The 15,451-nt window shown below is 39.2% G+C and overlaps 1 protein-coding gene across 1 annotated transcript in view; it reads left to right on the top strand.

The window, feature by feature from the left end:
- The window catches only part of rps6ka3b (ribosomal protein S6 kinase, polypeptide 3b), a 66,252-nt gene that overhangs the window by 2,276 nt on the left and 48,525 nt on the right, over positions 1-15,451 (top strand). The window contains exon 2 of the mRNA XM_047350016.1: positions 9,085-9,144. Coding sequence (XP_047205972.1) covers positions 9,085-9,144 — 60 coding nt within the window. The remainder of the gene's footprint in view (positions 1-9,084; positions 9,145-15,451) is intronic.

Here is a 15,451-nt window from a genome sequence, read left to right as displayed (position 1 = left end):
GAAGAAGAAGCTGCTGACGGATTCCAGCTGTTCCTGGGAGCCCACAGCATCACTCTTTTCATCAGACAGCCAGACAGAAACACAGACAGGAATTTCACCCTCTAACAAACAGTCACTGTGTAAAAACAGGAAGTTGTGTCTAAAAATTCTTCAGAACCTTCTGGTGGACGCTCATGGAAATTTGAATGTGTCTGCGGTGCTTTATATAGCAGATATGATGGGTTAAAAAGACATTTTGGTTGCATGGACTCTCTACTCTGGGCTGATCTGACAGAAAACCGAGTGCTGTAGCAGTGGGAGGAACACTGGGTGAAAGCAGACACACACCTACGTTTAAACTGCGAAGGTTGACGATAAACTGTGGACTTGAAAGTTGATTATTTCAAAAATATTTGGAATATTTTACGCCATCCTCAGCCCAGAATGTGTAAACCAAACTGCAAAATGTATCAAAAGGGCAATTCAGTTCAACCTTCTGTTGTTCGTTTAGACTTTGAACGGTGGTTCTGGTATAAACCATAATGGATGCATGGAGGTCCAAACAGGGCTGGGGTTCTCCGTCCCTGCAGTGAAATCCTGTTCTTCTCTGATGGGAAGACTGTTGCAGTACTTTGCGTATTTTGTTATCGTATTGCTTCCCACCATCTGATCTGGATCGAGCTGAACTTTGTGATACATTTTAATGTGTGGGGCTTTCCAGCCCAGTGGGAGGAGTACCGAACTGAAAACCACGATGAAGACTCAAAAGGTGGTTCAGTTCTTTTAAAACTGGCAGCTTAAATTAATCTTCAGACCATCATGACGGCAGTCAAACATTAGAATAAAGTCAAACGTGTAAAATAATGGGAGGAAAATCAGTTTTAAGGAAAATGATCTTTCAGGAGTCTGTTTATCATCTACAGAAAATCCCAGAACAATTAGATAAAACTGAGAGACTGGGTCAGAACCTCAATGTTGGAGCTGTATTGATGGGTGGCAGAACATCTGCCACAAGTCGCGTGAATCAGACGTAATTCATGAAGTGATGCTCTGTAGTGATCCGTGTAGCAGCTCTGATGTTGTGAGGAAAACAATGATGGTGCTGAAGGTCCAGTTCATTTGTTTTTTATTCTGTCTGCCGGTCCGATAAAACAAAAACATTTTTTTTGTTTCTTTTGGCCTTTTGATTTATTTGGAAAAGCTCATTGAGATTAAAACTGAGTTTTTCTAGAGTGCCCTGGACAACCTTTTTACTTTTTAATCTTCATCAGAACCTTTATTTAGGCATCTGCTAAAAACTCTAAAGTTCAATTGTGTCCTCGTTGGGTTAGAAGAAGCAAGCTGGGGTCGGACCCTCTGGTTTAACAGCGTGGCGAAGAAGATCCAGCGTGGTAGAGCGATTGTTTTATCTGCAGTATGGGAGGACCGGTACTGAAGATGTCCCTCAGGGGATGACCTGGTGCTACTGCTGCTGAGGAGGCTTTGATTCAAGTAAAACTGGACCCTGCTAACAGATCCTAATAAATTATGCACGAAGACGGGTATTTTGATCAGAATTTGCTCCACAAGCAGTTCAGAGGCTTTAGGAAATATAATAAAATATTTAAAAAGTATGCAGTGCCAGTCAATAAGCTGACGTTGGAAGACATTTGCATATTTCTCCTCGCCGTGAAGCTGCTGTGATCTCTAAACGCCGATAAAACCACACAGGGAAGGGATACCACTTCCTTTACCTTCCATGAACTTCCTAGAACTTCCACCATCCACTGCCTGCCTCTGCTTGGGTCGCAGAGGTAACTGGCCATTTTATTAGGTACACCTGTTGATTGATTGATTAACAAGCTGGAGATGGAGAAGCATCAGTAGATCCAATAACCACTGCTTACAACCAAGGTATGCAGAACACCAACTCTGAACAACCAGTGGAACCTTGAAGCAGACAGGCTACAGCAGCAGACGACCTGTCAGCTGAAAACAAGAAAATGAGGCTACAATTCTTACAGGACCACCAGAACTGGACAATAACAGATTGGAAAAATGCTTCCCGGTCCAATGAGTATTTATTTCAGATGTTTGGGTCAGAATTTAGTGTGAACAGCATGAAAGCGTGGATCCATCCTGCATTGTATCAACAGCTCAAGGTGCGGGTGGTGGTTTCATGGTGTGGGGGATAATATCTTGGCACACTCTGAGGCCTTTGGTACCAACTGAACATGGTTTAAACACCACAGCCGACCCAAGTGACGTTGCTGACCAGGTCCATCTCTTTAGGACCCCAGTGGACCCATCTTCTGATGGCTGCTTCCAAGAGGACAATCATCTCAAACCAAGTTCCTGAACTTTCAAAGACTCCAGTGGTCTCCACTGTCACCACATCTCAGTCCAACAGAACAGCTTTGGGATGAATTAATGCCACAAAGAATTAAGGTTCTGAAGACCAATCGGGTCCAACCCAATACTAGCATGGTGTACCTAATAAAATGGCCTGCAACTGTACAGTCCCTCCTGTAAGATCTGGGCCTGCTCCTGGGTCTCCTCCTAGTTAGACATGACTAGAAAAGCCCCAGAGAGGAGTCCAGATGTTCTCCTGATCATATTCCTGAACCACCTCACCTGGTTCCCTTTAATGTTGAGGAGCAGCGGGTCGACTCCAGGATCGGACCGGATAACCAAGCTCAGAACCTCATTTCTAAGGCTGAGTCACGCTTTGAAGGATCTCTTCTTTCAGATCTTATTTATCATGCATGGGTGAAGGTTGGAACCATTGATGCATCGATATGAAGATTTATCATGTCTGATATTAATATCGATGTCATGGCTGATAACTCAGATTTACCCATATTAAACGTGTGATCGTCCAGCAGCGATTTTAGAACAACCTTCAGGACCACGTCTTCTTTTCCAGAGACATCCGTGCATTTTTCCACGGCAGAGGAAGAAGAGGGTACGGCTGCTGGACCGGGCTCCTGCAGTTCTGAACTGCCTCCTATAAGGACTGCTGGAGAAGTCCAAAAACATCCTCCTGTTCAGGAGTGTTGGGAAGGTGACAGGAAATGTTACAAAGTGGCAAAAGCTTCACTGAAACAACTTTTATTGGAACGTCGCTGAGAAGAAATTGGAAATATTTTGGATTCATGCTGTTTGAAACACAAGTATAAAGATCAGTGCAGGTTCCCGTTTAATTTGGACCTTTCCAAAGCTTTCCCCGCAGTTTTTCTCTGTACGACTCTGCGTGTGAACACATCTTCAGGATTGACGTCTGAATTGTTTTTGCCTCAGAGCCTTGAAACAAAAACGGCTCTTCCTCTCCTTCCTCCTACAACTCTTGATAAACACCGGGAGGCGGAGCCGCTGCCATTGCATGATTCAGGAAGAGCTTACATCTGCGAGAGTGTCCATTTCCTGTATGAGGCGTCACATGGGCGGCATGGAGATATGTGTGTGGCGCTCGGTGAATAATTATGTTTTCTCAATCTACCACCAAACAGCTGAGACGAGCTCTTAGTCCCTGCAGCCGACTTCTCATTTTTCTTCTGTCTCTGCTCCGGCGCGTACCTGATCGGCCTCGTTGCTCCTCGCCACAAACATAGACGTGCAATAAAACCCACCTTTGACCTCAAAGCTGCTCCTTCCTCTGCAGCAACCTTGAGGTCAACCATTTTCAGGCCTCTGGAGTACAGAAACATCATGTCACACAGAAACGTTCTGTCTTCCTGAGGAGAAGATCAGCGGAGGCTTCAGTTTTCTGCTGAAAGGTGGAAATGAAATGAAGACTGCAGCTCTGATTCTGCAGACTCAGCAGAACTCAACCAGAAAAGCTGGATGAAAAGTTTGAGTTGCAACTGATTTTGTTTCAGATCTTTAGAAAATAATTGCGATTCGAATAGAATAATAAATAATATAATTTATAGTCGTACAAAATGAATTCATGTCACTTTTTAAGACAGTAAATGTCTAATAGCAAAATACAAAAATGCAATAGAAATAAATGTCCGATAATTTAAAATTAAATCGATAGAATTATCTAAAGAAATACTACCTTGAAAGTGTTAAATAAAACTTTAATAAAATCAAAAGTAGTCAAAATAAAAAAAATACATAAATGAATAAAATCTAATCTAATCTAATGAAGATACCAAATATTTTAAATGGGTTATATTGCATAAAAAATGTAATGAATGAAAATAAGACAATATTGTAATAAGTAATATAATAAATTCACTTAAAGTTATAGTGTTTAAACAAAGGTATTTAGAAAAGAAACAATAAAAAACGAACTAATTTCTACATGTATATAAAAACTAAATAAAATAATCCTAGAAAAACAAAATGAAAAATGATCCTCCCCCAGAAAAACAAATCTACAATAAGTCATAAAAGAAAAGTTGATTGAAAACACGAGATTTTAGGATTATTGTGATCAAATGTCGTCTCCACAGTGGAAACTGAGGTTAAGGTACAGTTAATTGTTCTCGGCAACAGAATAAATCCTCCTCGGGTCGGAAGGCTCAGGTGTTGTACAAACATAAAGGAACATTCCTGACATTTCTCAGTTGTGAGTCTCTGTTCTGCTGCAGGTTCTGGGTCAACCTGGCCTTTAAAGGCCGGGTTCTTATCAGATCATCCTGCGATCCGTTGCTCACGTCATTCTTCTGTGGAAACTTCTGCGTTTTTTATTTCATTTTGGATGTTGTGACCTGAAACGACCTGTTTTCAGCCGGGTTTCTGGAGACGGGCTCAGTTCTGCATTTGTGGGACAACATCATCATTTGTAAGAAAAGAAGAAAGAAATTCTTCTTGGTGCCACTGAACAGCACCGGTTCTGACTGTGTCCTCTGTTGTTGGGTTTCTTTAATTCTTCTAGATCCACGACCCGCTGAACTCCAAGTACAAACACTCTCTTTGGACCTTTTGTTTAAATGAAGAAGAGAACAATTACCCCCCACACCCTGCACAGGTAGAATTAAGGGGGCCCACAGCATCACTCTCCTTTACCGTGCATTAACTGTGATTGTTGGAAAGCCTAGCAGGGCGGCATGTTTCAGAGATTAGAGCAGATGACGTTTGCACCTTCAGGGCTAATATTCTACAGATACTGCATGAGTTCAAAGATCTGTCCTACGGTTTTATGACCTCAACAGGAAGCTAGCAGATGTAGAGTTTCTCCTTTTAACTGAAAGCTGTTCAGATTCTGCAGCTCTGAAGATCTGAGGGAGCGTAGGTATTATCCGATCTGGGCTTCGTACAAAGGATCGTTCGTCCTAATGATGGCTGGACCGCTCAGACCTGATTATCCTGAAACTACGAGGCACACTCTGTTCACAAGGAGCTGCCTTTTCTAATGCTTACAGCGCTAAACATGCTAATCACTAATATGATAGTGGAGACAGTTTAAAATGTGAACTCCTTTGTGACTTTGTCTTCATTTTAAAATACTGTTTGACAGCCGCTGCTCTCACACTGTGTGGTGTCACCTCTGCTCCTGATTTAAACCACTAACCGCTGGAAAAACAGATCTTCAATGCTGCTCTCCTGTCTTCATGTTCTTAAAGAGAAATTGGAATCATCCAGAATTAGTATCAGCAGGTCAAGGCTTTATAAAAGCAAGAGATCTGGATTGAAATTACAATAAATTACTTGTTAGTTGTAGATTAAAAAAATTACAAACTCGGATGTCAGGGCAACAATTCCCATTACTCATCATTATCTAAACTTTAGTTACTGAAACCCAGAAGCATAAAGGGACACTTATTTGTTCTCTGAACTGTTGATTTTAACCCACCCAGAACATTTGGGTTTTTATTTTCTCTGTTTCTGCAACAACAACCCGCACCGGACTGCACCCTTCAAAGCATAATAATCAGATAAAACTTTGTTTTCATGCATACATTGAGATAATCTTGTAATTTCTTCATTTTCTGTTGGATTGAAAACTTTTAAGCAGAGAAGCTACTTTTATGTAATATATCTTGGAATAAAACCCAGAACTGGTCAGAATCAGAATGTTTTTGCTGGTCGAGAAAAGCCTGATCTGAAGTTTTGGTTCCTTCACTTTGGACAAGGATCAGCAGTTACCCGTTATGTTAGAAATAAGCCATAATAGACATTTATTCTTTTCTTACAGTTCATTTTAACACTTCTTGTTTTTCCACTGCAACATTTTCACAACTTTCCTTTTGAGGTTTTTGTCTGTTTCTTACAAAATGTCCTATTTTACTTTCATGATTTCGGTTTGTTTCTGTTTTCATATTTGACTAATAAGACACATTTAGTAAAAAAAAAAAAAAAAACACTTTTAATTGTTTGACATGATGGATTTGGGCTTTAGTTGGAGTTCACCCAACCTGTCCAGTTACATGATCCACATGCAGAGTGTGAATGCAGCTAATATGCATCACAGCGGTCCGATTCGGTCCGTTCGAGCTGAAACGTTTCCGTGGTTTGAAGAGTTTTTACTACGACGGCAAAACTTTCTCCACCTGCATGAGGCATGGAGTAGTACAGGGCTTCCCCTTCCTGTTGCTTTGCACTGTTGGTCAGCTGGCTGAAACAAGTATTTTCTACTCTTCCCATGCTGATAAGATGGAGATTTCTGTGTGTTAAATAGTTTTTCCAGTCATGTCGTGGGAACCAAATGAGCGCCAACCATCTTAGTTTTGAAGGCAACACGGTTCTGAAACTCCGGATGGAAAGCAGCAGACTGCAGGCTTGTTACTTCAGTAAATCAACGAGCTAACATCAGCTGTAAGACGTTTAACTCCTATAAAGAGCAGAACGGAGAAAAGGTTTAATATTCTGCCCAAAGCCGCGTTTCAGTGGAAACTACTAAGCTAGAGTTTATTCTGTGTCTTTGCTTCACAATGAAAACATGAAATAGATATGAAAATATGGATCCTAATATAGACAACAATATGATACCTTACTGTTATTTTTAGCTGTGGTAAAATAAATTTTGCACTCAGGTTTTATTTAAAAACTTTCCTTTAAGATATTTCTGGTATTTTTCCTTAAAATTAAACTGTAAGAGGCTCATATCAGCCCATTCTTAACTTGGTTAAATTAGGAATGTGAATCCTATTGCGTCTGCCTACTCCTCCCACAGCTTTGGAAAACCCCATCAAAATGTGCTCCTTAAAAAAAGGAGTAGTGTGTTGGATTTCTTTTGTGACTTATTGTATCGTGTTTGTGAAATTTATATAAAAACCAGCAACGATTTTCCTAAAACCAGGAATGAAAGGAAAGAGTGAAGTCTGGTTTCTGTGGAGCTCCGCAGCTCGGCCGAATATTACAGCAGAAGATCCAAAACCAGCTTTAAACAGTTCTCAGAAAGCTGGACTTCACCTGACTGGCTCAGTGTTTTTTATGTTTAATAGTTTAATAGTTTTGAGATTTGACCTCAGATTTACTTTCTGACCCTGTGAAAAACTGAAGGTTTTTTTATTGAAACTACTTTCATGATAGTTTCATCTCCGCATGTACAATTAATCCATGAAAACGTTTTATAATCGTTCTAAAATGATTCCAACATTCCCGGTTCAATAAAATGTAAAAATGACGAGTAAAGTTTTGCTCCTCAGATTGAGCTCTTCAGACAAACCAAACATCTTTCTGCACCTGCAGCTCCATCCTCAGCATCAGCCCATTTATCCTTCATCTGGACCCTTCACCCATCCCCCTCTCCAGACCTTTTAACCTCCTCAGAGGTCACCCTTTCTGTTATCTCTCCGTGCTTCGCTCCTCTCTGCAGCTCACAGTCTTTTCCTCACTGGTTTCAGGGGAACTGGAGCGGAATGTAATCCCAGTAAATGCTTTTATTGCCGTTCTTGTTTTAATCACGCAGAGCTATCAGTGTCTGGATCACAGCTGTTGTTCCAGCAGGGAAGCAGACAGCCGGTAATCTACCTTATGTAATGAAAATTCATATCTGTTTGGGCTTGTTTGCTGCAGCTGCTGATGAATCTTTTTAAATCTACTTTTAATTTTGTGTTGCCTTCATCCCTGACGTCCAGGATGGAGGTGGCGCTTGGAGCATCTCAGCAGAAAAACTCCCACAGGTTCTCACCCAGAAGAAATTATTGTTGATCTGTGTTACAAATATTATTATTCTGCCTCAAACTGGGCTGAGTGATCCGTTTTATTACATTGTTGAGCACTTTATAAATTAGTTCTGTGGATAAACATTAAAGCCAGTTTATTATAAATCATTTTTCATCAGGTTATCTGAAAACTCAAAATTACTGCAGAATCGCTGTTTTTATATTACCGGATTAACTTTTTACCAGAGAAAATCAAACATTACAAGATTTAAATTATAATAAAAATACCTTAAAAAAAAACAATAAATGAAGATAAATTATTCTGGATTAAATGTATTTATTTATTATTGTAGTAGTAGTAGTAATAATAAGGAACATCAGTGATGGTAATTAAAATATAACAGAAAAATATAAAGACAGGAACAAAATAAAGCAAACTGGTTATTTATGGTTTATGTCTTCTACTAGAAAAAATAAAATGATTAAATCTAATAAAACTAGAAACAAACAGAGGCAGATAAAAAAAAAAAATTATGATGGAATAAGACAGAAAACAATAAAAACTTCATGCATATAAATTAATTAGGAAAATAAATCATTGTGGAAAACAATTATACCATTTATTTACTTTTATTTAATTGAGGTATTTAATTCTGGATCTGTTTGGATTTTGTTTGTAAAGTTTATTAAAACATTTCTGCTAAATTATCACCATTTAAATAAACTGAACCAAATATGTCAAATTAAAATAGCATTTAAAATGTTAAATTAAATGTACATTTTTACTTATTAAAGTATGTTAATTCGGCCTAATCCCAGCTAACATTGTTAACATTGTTGTCCTCGATACCTGAAGCTTATATCTGAGAAGATTTCGGACAGAAACATGACCCAGTTGTTATTTTTCAGATATATTTTCAGTAATGTGAGTTGTTGCCTGTTTTCATGTGAACATGTGGGAAGGCGAAGCTGAGATCGGGTCAGCCTCCTCCAGGGAGGACGCCAGCCTGTCACTGCAGTGACTCAGGTGCGAGTCAGGTGTGTAACCTCTGTTTGTTGTGTGTTGCAGGATGCACACCACGATCCCGAGGACACGGCGGGCGACGACGACTCGATGCCAGCCTGCACGGTGAGTCCACCTGTCGTCCTGGTTTCTGCTCCTGAGGGCTGCAGGTTGGGTTTGTCGGTTCTGGTTGGTCTCATTTAGTGGCTGCGGTTGTAAACAGGGAGCCTTCTGTTTGTACTCGCAGCTCTCTGATGGCAGCTGCTTTGCAGAGCAGAGTTTGACGGGCTTTTAATGACGAGTAAACAAGCTTTCCGACTCGCTTGGCCTCATGTACGAGTTTAAGTTGCACTCACACAAAGCAGAGTTGTGCTCTGTGATGATTTATCCGCTGTTTGAGAAAATGTACGCCCACCCCTGTTGTTGGATAATTGCTGGTATGAAAGTGAAGCACAATGTGGCTCACTTTTCAAATCATGAGTCATCATAGGAGAGAAAGGATTAGTTATTCATGGCAATAATCATTTCTTTTAGTGAAATTTCTTTCTTTTTGCTGTTTCAGACACACTGAGGTGGTCTTTTATTGAAGGAAACCACAGGGTACCTCCTAATAAATACAATACGTCACACCTGGCTCACCTGGTAATATTGCTGTAAAGCAGGCGTGTCTGGATTACTTAGTTTGGTTAATTACCTACTTTTCTAAACTACTCTGATGTTCCTAAATGAATTCTAGTGCAACCAGGACACTCCTGGAAGAAAACCTGTTAGAGGCTGCAGAAGACCAGAGACTGGGGTGGAGGTTCACCTTCCAGCAGGAGAACCACCCTGAACATTCAGCCAGAGATACAATGGAAAGGTTACAACATGATCAATGTATGTTCAGATGTTAGAATGGCCTAGTCAAAGTCAGACCTTAATCCAACTCAGAATCTGTGGCATCTTGAAAATGGATGTCCACAGATGTTCTCCATCCAATCAGATGAAGCTTGAGATGTTCTACAAAGATCAATGGGCAGAAGTTTTAGGTTGAAGATGTAAAAAGCTGATGGAAATGCACCAAAATACATGCAGCTGGAATTACATTAAAATGCAATTTTACAAAGAAAAGACTCAGGGAGACGATTTTAAATACATGCCGCACTTTTCAGATTTTTGCTTGTAAAAACATTTTAAAAGCCCAAGCATCATTTTTCTTCTCCTTCTCAGTTCTGCTGGTCTGTCAGTAAAATACACTGAAAGTCGTGTGAAAGAGGGTGTTAATACTTTTACTAGTGACCACAGAAGAACATCTACAGTATGTGCTCTTCTGGTCAGCTTGAACCATTAGTAAATCCATTTTATTTGGTCTGTGCTGTAACTTTAATGCCATTTCATTCAGCAAGGTGGTAATCGATTAAATGAGAGCATTTAACTGACATCACTTTTGTTGCGTCTCACTCAGGTGTTTCACATTCATTTGGTTTGAAATGTTGTTGAATGATGTCGTCGTGGAGGAGAAATTGTGTCTGGTTTGGTTTAGTTTCTCCTGAATGTTTCTGAGGCGTTGCACCTTTTTTTCTGCATGAATTGCATCTTATCAACCTCCTTTAACTCTTTAAAATCTGATGCAAGAAACAAGAAGGATGGATTTCGCAAAGCAGTTGAAGTTATTTATGAAGATAAATGCTGCACTTAGTGGACTTTCTGTGAATAGTTTTTACATATTATTGTAAAATAAAATAAGGGAACATTTATGTGGGCAAACAGCAGGGGAAAATGGGGATTTAGCTCCACTAACTCAAAATGTTCTTGCTGCATTATAGAGTTTGAAGAGGTGTCAGGTGTGCACTGGACATTTTTAGACATGTCCTTGACAGATCGTCCATTTTTAATGAGTCTGACTGGTAGAGTAGAGTAGAATAGATCTATCCTTTATTGTATCTCAGTGGGGAGACTCAGGTGTACCAGCAGCGAAGTGACAGGCAAGTCAAAGCATGCAAATTCACACAAAGGTAAAAATATAAAAGCAGAAAGTAAGAATAAGCGACTGTACAGTAAGGGCAAAGGAAGGACCTGTGATAACGCTCCTTTGTGCACCTAGGATGCTGCAGTCTGTGGTAGGAAGTCTTCAACCCTCCATGTCTAAACCAAAGACCATCTGTTCAAGTTGTCCTCACTGGATAATTTGCTGTCATTGCTGCTGATTCCTGATGCCAGTTTGCTGTGTTGGAGCCTAAAATGCTGTCTTTTATGGTTCTTGTTGACCTTCTGCTCATGCAGCTAATACTTCACTTAAAAGGACGTGAATCTATCCTGGTTTAAAGCCTGTAGATTATCCAGGATCAGCAGCCTGATGTTTTCTACATAGATAAAACCTTACGGCACTTTGATCTTAGTTGGAGGGTCTGTCAGCTCAGACTGCAGGCATCGATTTTTAAATGCAGAGGAGAGATGGTTTATAGATCGACTGCTGGAGGAGAGCCGAGCTCTCATTACCTCAGCTGGATGGGACAGCGTTCCCAACATCGGGTTGTGTGCGTGTGTGTGTGTGTGTGAGGGTGTGTGTGTGTGAGGGTGAATACATTACAGAGCTGTTAATAAGTGATTTATGCTGTTCCACTGGTTTTACTCAGTGAGTTTGTGTTGCAGGTTAAATCGAGGTAATGAGGCGGTTTTCCTTCTGTCACGATGCAGAAAATCTTTACTCTGCAGCTACAAAGCTGTAGCTTTATAAAGCCAAGATTGCTTTTACTCATACTGCTGAGATCCTTTAAATTTTACATCCTTTTTTTTTTTTTTTGCTAAATCAAAACCTCAGTTTTTTAAATAATAAATAACTGCCTGAGGTCAGGAGGTCACATTTTGACCCTTATCTGCATATTTGCTGCATTAATGTACAGATTAATATACAGTATAATTTAAACAGGTTTCCATTCATTTAGCAATGTTAATAATTCAAAGTGTTTTTAATGTGGAGTAGCTGTGGATTGCATCGGACTGTAAATTGCTGAATCCGTTCTGCTTTTTCCCTCCGTCTGCTTCTCTTCAGTAGTTTTTGGAGGTTGTGGACTTGATGTCATCTCTGACATCTCAGAGACGCTTTGCTCGTAGTGCTCATTGCAACCTCTGAGCTGCTAGAAGGTACGAGTGGATTACATGAGGAACTAAAATGCGCGTGAGCTGCGGTGTAGCATATTATCTTTGGACGTCGTTTGCAGCAAATAAAGAGGAAGAAGCCAGAATATCACTTTATAAAAAATCTAGACTCTAGGGTCAGAAATGTGGGTTTAAGTGAACACATTTAGAGGTTAAAAGAGATTGTTTTTATTTATTTACATACTTTTGCAATATTGTGGCTAATTATAGACTAAAAAGACCATCAACCTTTTTTTGTAATCTGTTGAGCTGCAATGTTTAACATGTGTTATGGGGGTGTAACAGTTCAAATAAATCATGGTTTGGTATGCTTCAATTCAAAAAATCTTTTTCAATTTCTGAAATAATTAGATTTTATTATGTTCTAAAACTTAAAGAGGAAAATATAGGACTGACTGGAGGTTTTGTTGGATCTTTTTTAATGAATAAAGTAGTATAAGCAGGCATAGCCAACGCCTGGATAGATGAATTATCCAATAATATAACTGCTCGAACGGACACTGTTGATTTTTTTGAAATGATTAATTAGGACTGGGCCCATATTTGAGAATAAAACATGTTTAAACCACTGTAGTGCTTTTGATATTTAGACAGCCTATTGTCCCAGCTGTACCTGAATGCAGCATGGCAGATGTTGGGAACATCTCCAAAAACTGCTGCTAAAACATTGAGCCATTTTCACGCATCATTAGACTTACAATTAGTTGTTTATTAATTAAATTATTCAGGTTTAACTAGAATAAAATGCATTAATGTACTTTATTTGTATTAGTTATGAACTTGACTATTTGATCAAACTGCAGTATTTTGATGGACATTAGAGAAAACCTATAAAATGAGATGTAATCAAATATTTGCAACCTTTTGTGATTCACTCTGAGAAGAAAAGTTGTCACTTTTGTGGTTTTTGGCTCTCATTTGTTGCAGTGGTTTAAGCACAGCGTCACACACAGATGCACCTTAATGCTTCCTGACACTTAAACCATGAATGCACACACAAACACCCACATCACAGTGGAGTCTGCTGAGCGTGAACGTACTCATCAGACTGGGTCGGAAGTGACTGCGAGAACACATTTAGTTGACATACTGTCCTTAGTGCTCCGTGATGAGGCAGCAGCTCGCTTGCAAACACTCAGCGAATCCCTCAGAGAGGCAGGAAATGTTTTCCAGACAGCATTAGGAGCCTTGCTGCCCTCTGAGGAACCCACTAACATCTGCTGCCATCTGCTGCAGGTCCACACTGTGCATGTGTGTGTTCCAGAAGGTTTTCAACAAAAATGGTGTCATGTCTCATCAGGATGAGGTCATGTATTCTCTGTGGGAGAGGCCGACTCAGACAACATGAGAACAACGTTGCAGTCGGGTTTTCTGGTTGTTGTGGGTTTTGATTCGCTACAACTTTAATTGGGTTCATTTGCTTTCTAGGCTTAGCTTTAACTCTTAGTCAGGAAAAGATTCCTTTGGAAATCAGTTAAACTAAACACAACCTATTTATTTGTTGTTGTTTTTTTATTTATTTCTAGTTTTATCAAATGAAGACGCATAAAACCCCAACAAAACACAAATAAAAACATGTTACTGTCTTAAAATATATTAAATAAATCAGTCAAATACATTTTTTAAAGAAAAACACAACGTAATGAATCATACTTAGACGAAATATGGGCATGTTTTAAAATAACTTAACTATATGAAAGAATAATAATTAAGAGACTGTTTTTTGTTGATTAATGGACTGACTGGAGAGGACATGACAATCAGCAGAAACCTAAAGGTACTTCTGTGATTGGTTCAGGTCTTTAACACATTACATAAATAAAGACCTAGTTGCTTTGAATGGTGCATATCAGACCTTTTATGGTAGTTTACACGTTTTCTTAATCTTGTAAAATGAGCATTTTGTGTTCAAACGTCTACCTTCCTTTCCAAGTAGCCGGGCTTCCTTGTTGTTCTTTAAAATGATCTGGATCAGCAATTGTCCTGCTGCTCCAAGAAGGTCCGTTCTTTAGACTACTTTTTCAGTCTTTTTCAGTCCAGCACCAGTTTGGATGTTTTCTTAAGATTCAGTCGATCTTCTTCCCATCATATGGTGTCAGTAGGGAAGATTAGCACCACATGGGATCCTAATTTCCTCGCTCGGCTCATTTTTTTCTGATGGATTATAAAAGGAAGGCTAAATTATTTATCACACCACCAAACAAGACCATTAGCCCCATTGTTGGACAAAAATAAATCATGAATTTCCTTTTGACAGAAGTCATTATTTAGAACCCATAAATCATTTGGACTGTGTGTGTGTTCATAGTGCTCTCTGGCAGATGGTGTTTAATCTTCTTCGGCCATCTGGAGCGACTTTTTCTGGCGTCTTTTAAACACACACACGCACGCACGCGTGTGCGCACGTCCCACATTTGAGTCACTCACACTCAGGTGTGTGTCGTGTTTGTTGGGAAACATTGCTTAGAAAACAAGTCATTAACTGTTTACAACAAGGTTACAAGTGCTCTGCATGAATGAATTCTGATGATCTTGAGCAAAAACATGACTTTAATACAATATGTTGTTATAAACAGCAAATGGTAAAAATTTGTTAAATGGACTAATTAATTTGACCTAAAAGCTCAAGTTCTGCAACTCTTACTACTAAAACATCACATATTGTGATACTGATTAAAACTATAAATAACTCAAATCTATATTTCTTGCTTTTTTAAATTTATATTTATGTTAGTAATTTCATATCATCATAGAAAGACAGATTAATAAAGTTTGTTTATGTCACATTAATGTTTTAAATCAAAGCCAAAATCTTAAATGGAGAGACTGAGTAGTTGATGTCCAGGAAGCAGGCGTGCTAAAGGCTACTTAAGGTACCGACAGATGTGCTAACCGTTTATCTGCTTGTTCCAAAACTAAAAATGGTTAGCTTAACAAGCTAGGTACTTAGCTAGGACTGTAGGATGATAAACTTTTAGCTCTCTTAACATTGCATTGGAAGCTCAAGATCAGGCTGTTTTATTTTACCTCGAGACATGCTAACATGCTAACACTTGTAGCTTCTTGCTATCATTAGTTTCACCCCCTCAGGAACCAGATAACGTGGCAAATTAGCTGAGTTATCTTGATAGCAAACCTACTGTAGGTTGTTTATTTTGCTGACAGACACGGTACATTTTTAAGGCTTGTTGTTGTTTATAAACAAATATACATTAGGAGACCGATGAGCTAATTAATTAGCTGGGTTTTCCAGGTAGCTGGACTGCTGTAGGAAGTGTTTTCTACAGACTATCAC

The sequence above is a fragment of the Girardinichthys multiradiatus genome, chromosome 21, assembly GCF_021462225.1.
Source record: "Girardinichthys multiradiatus isolate DD_20200921_A chromosome 21, DD_fGirMul_XY1, whole genome shotgun sequence".
NCBI lineage: Eukaryota > Metazoa > Chordata > Actinopteri > Cyprinodontiformes > Goodeidae > Girardinichthys > Girardinichthys multiradiatus.
This window is presented reverse-complemented; position numbering and strand designations above follow the sequence as displayed.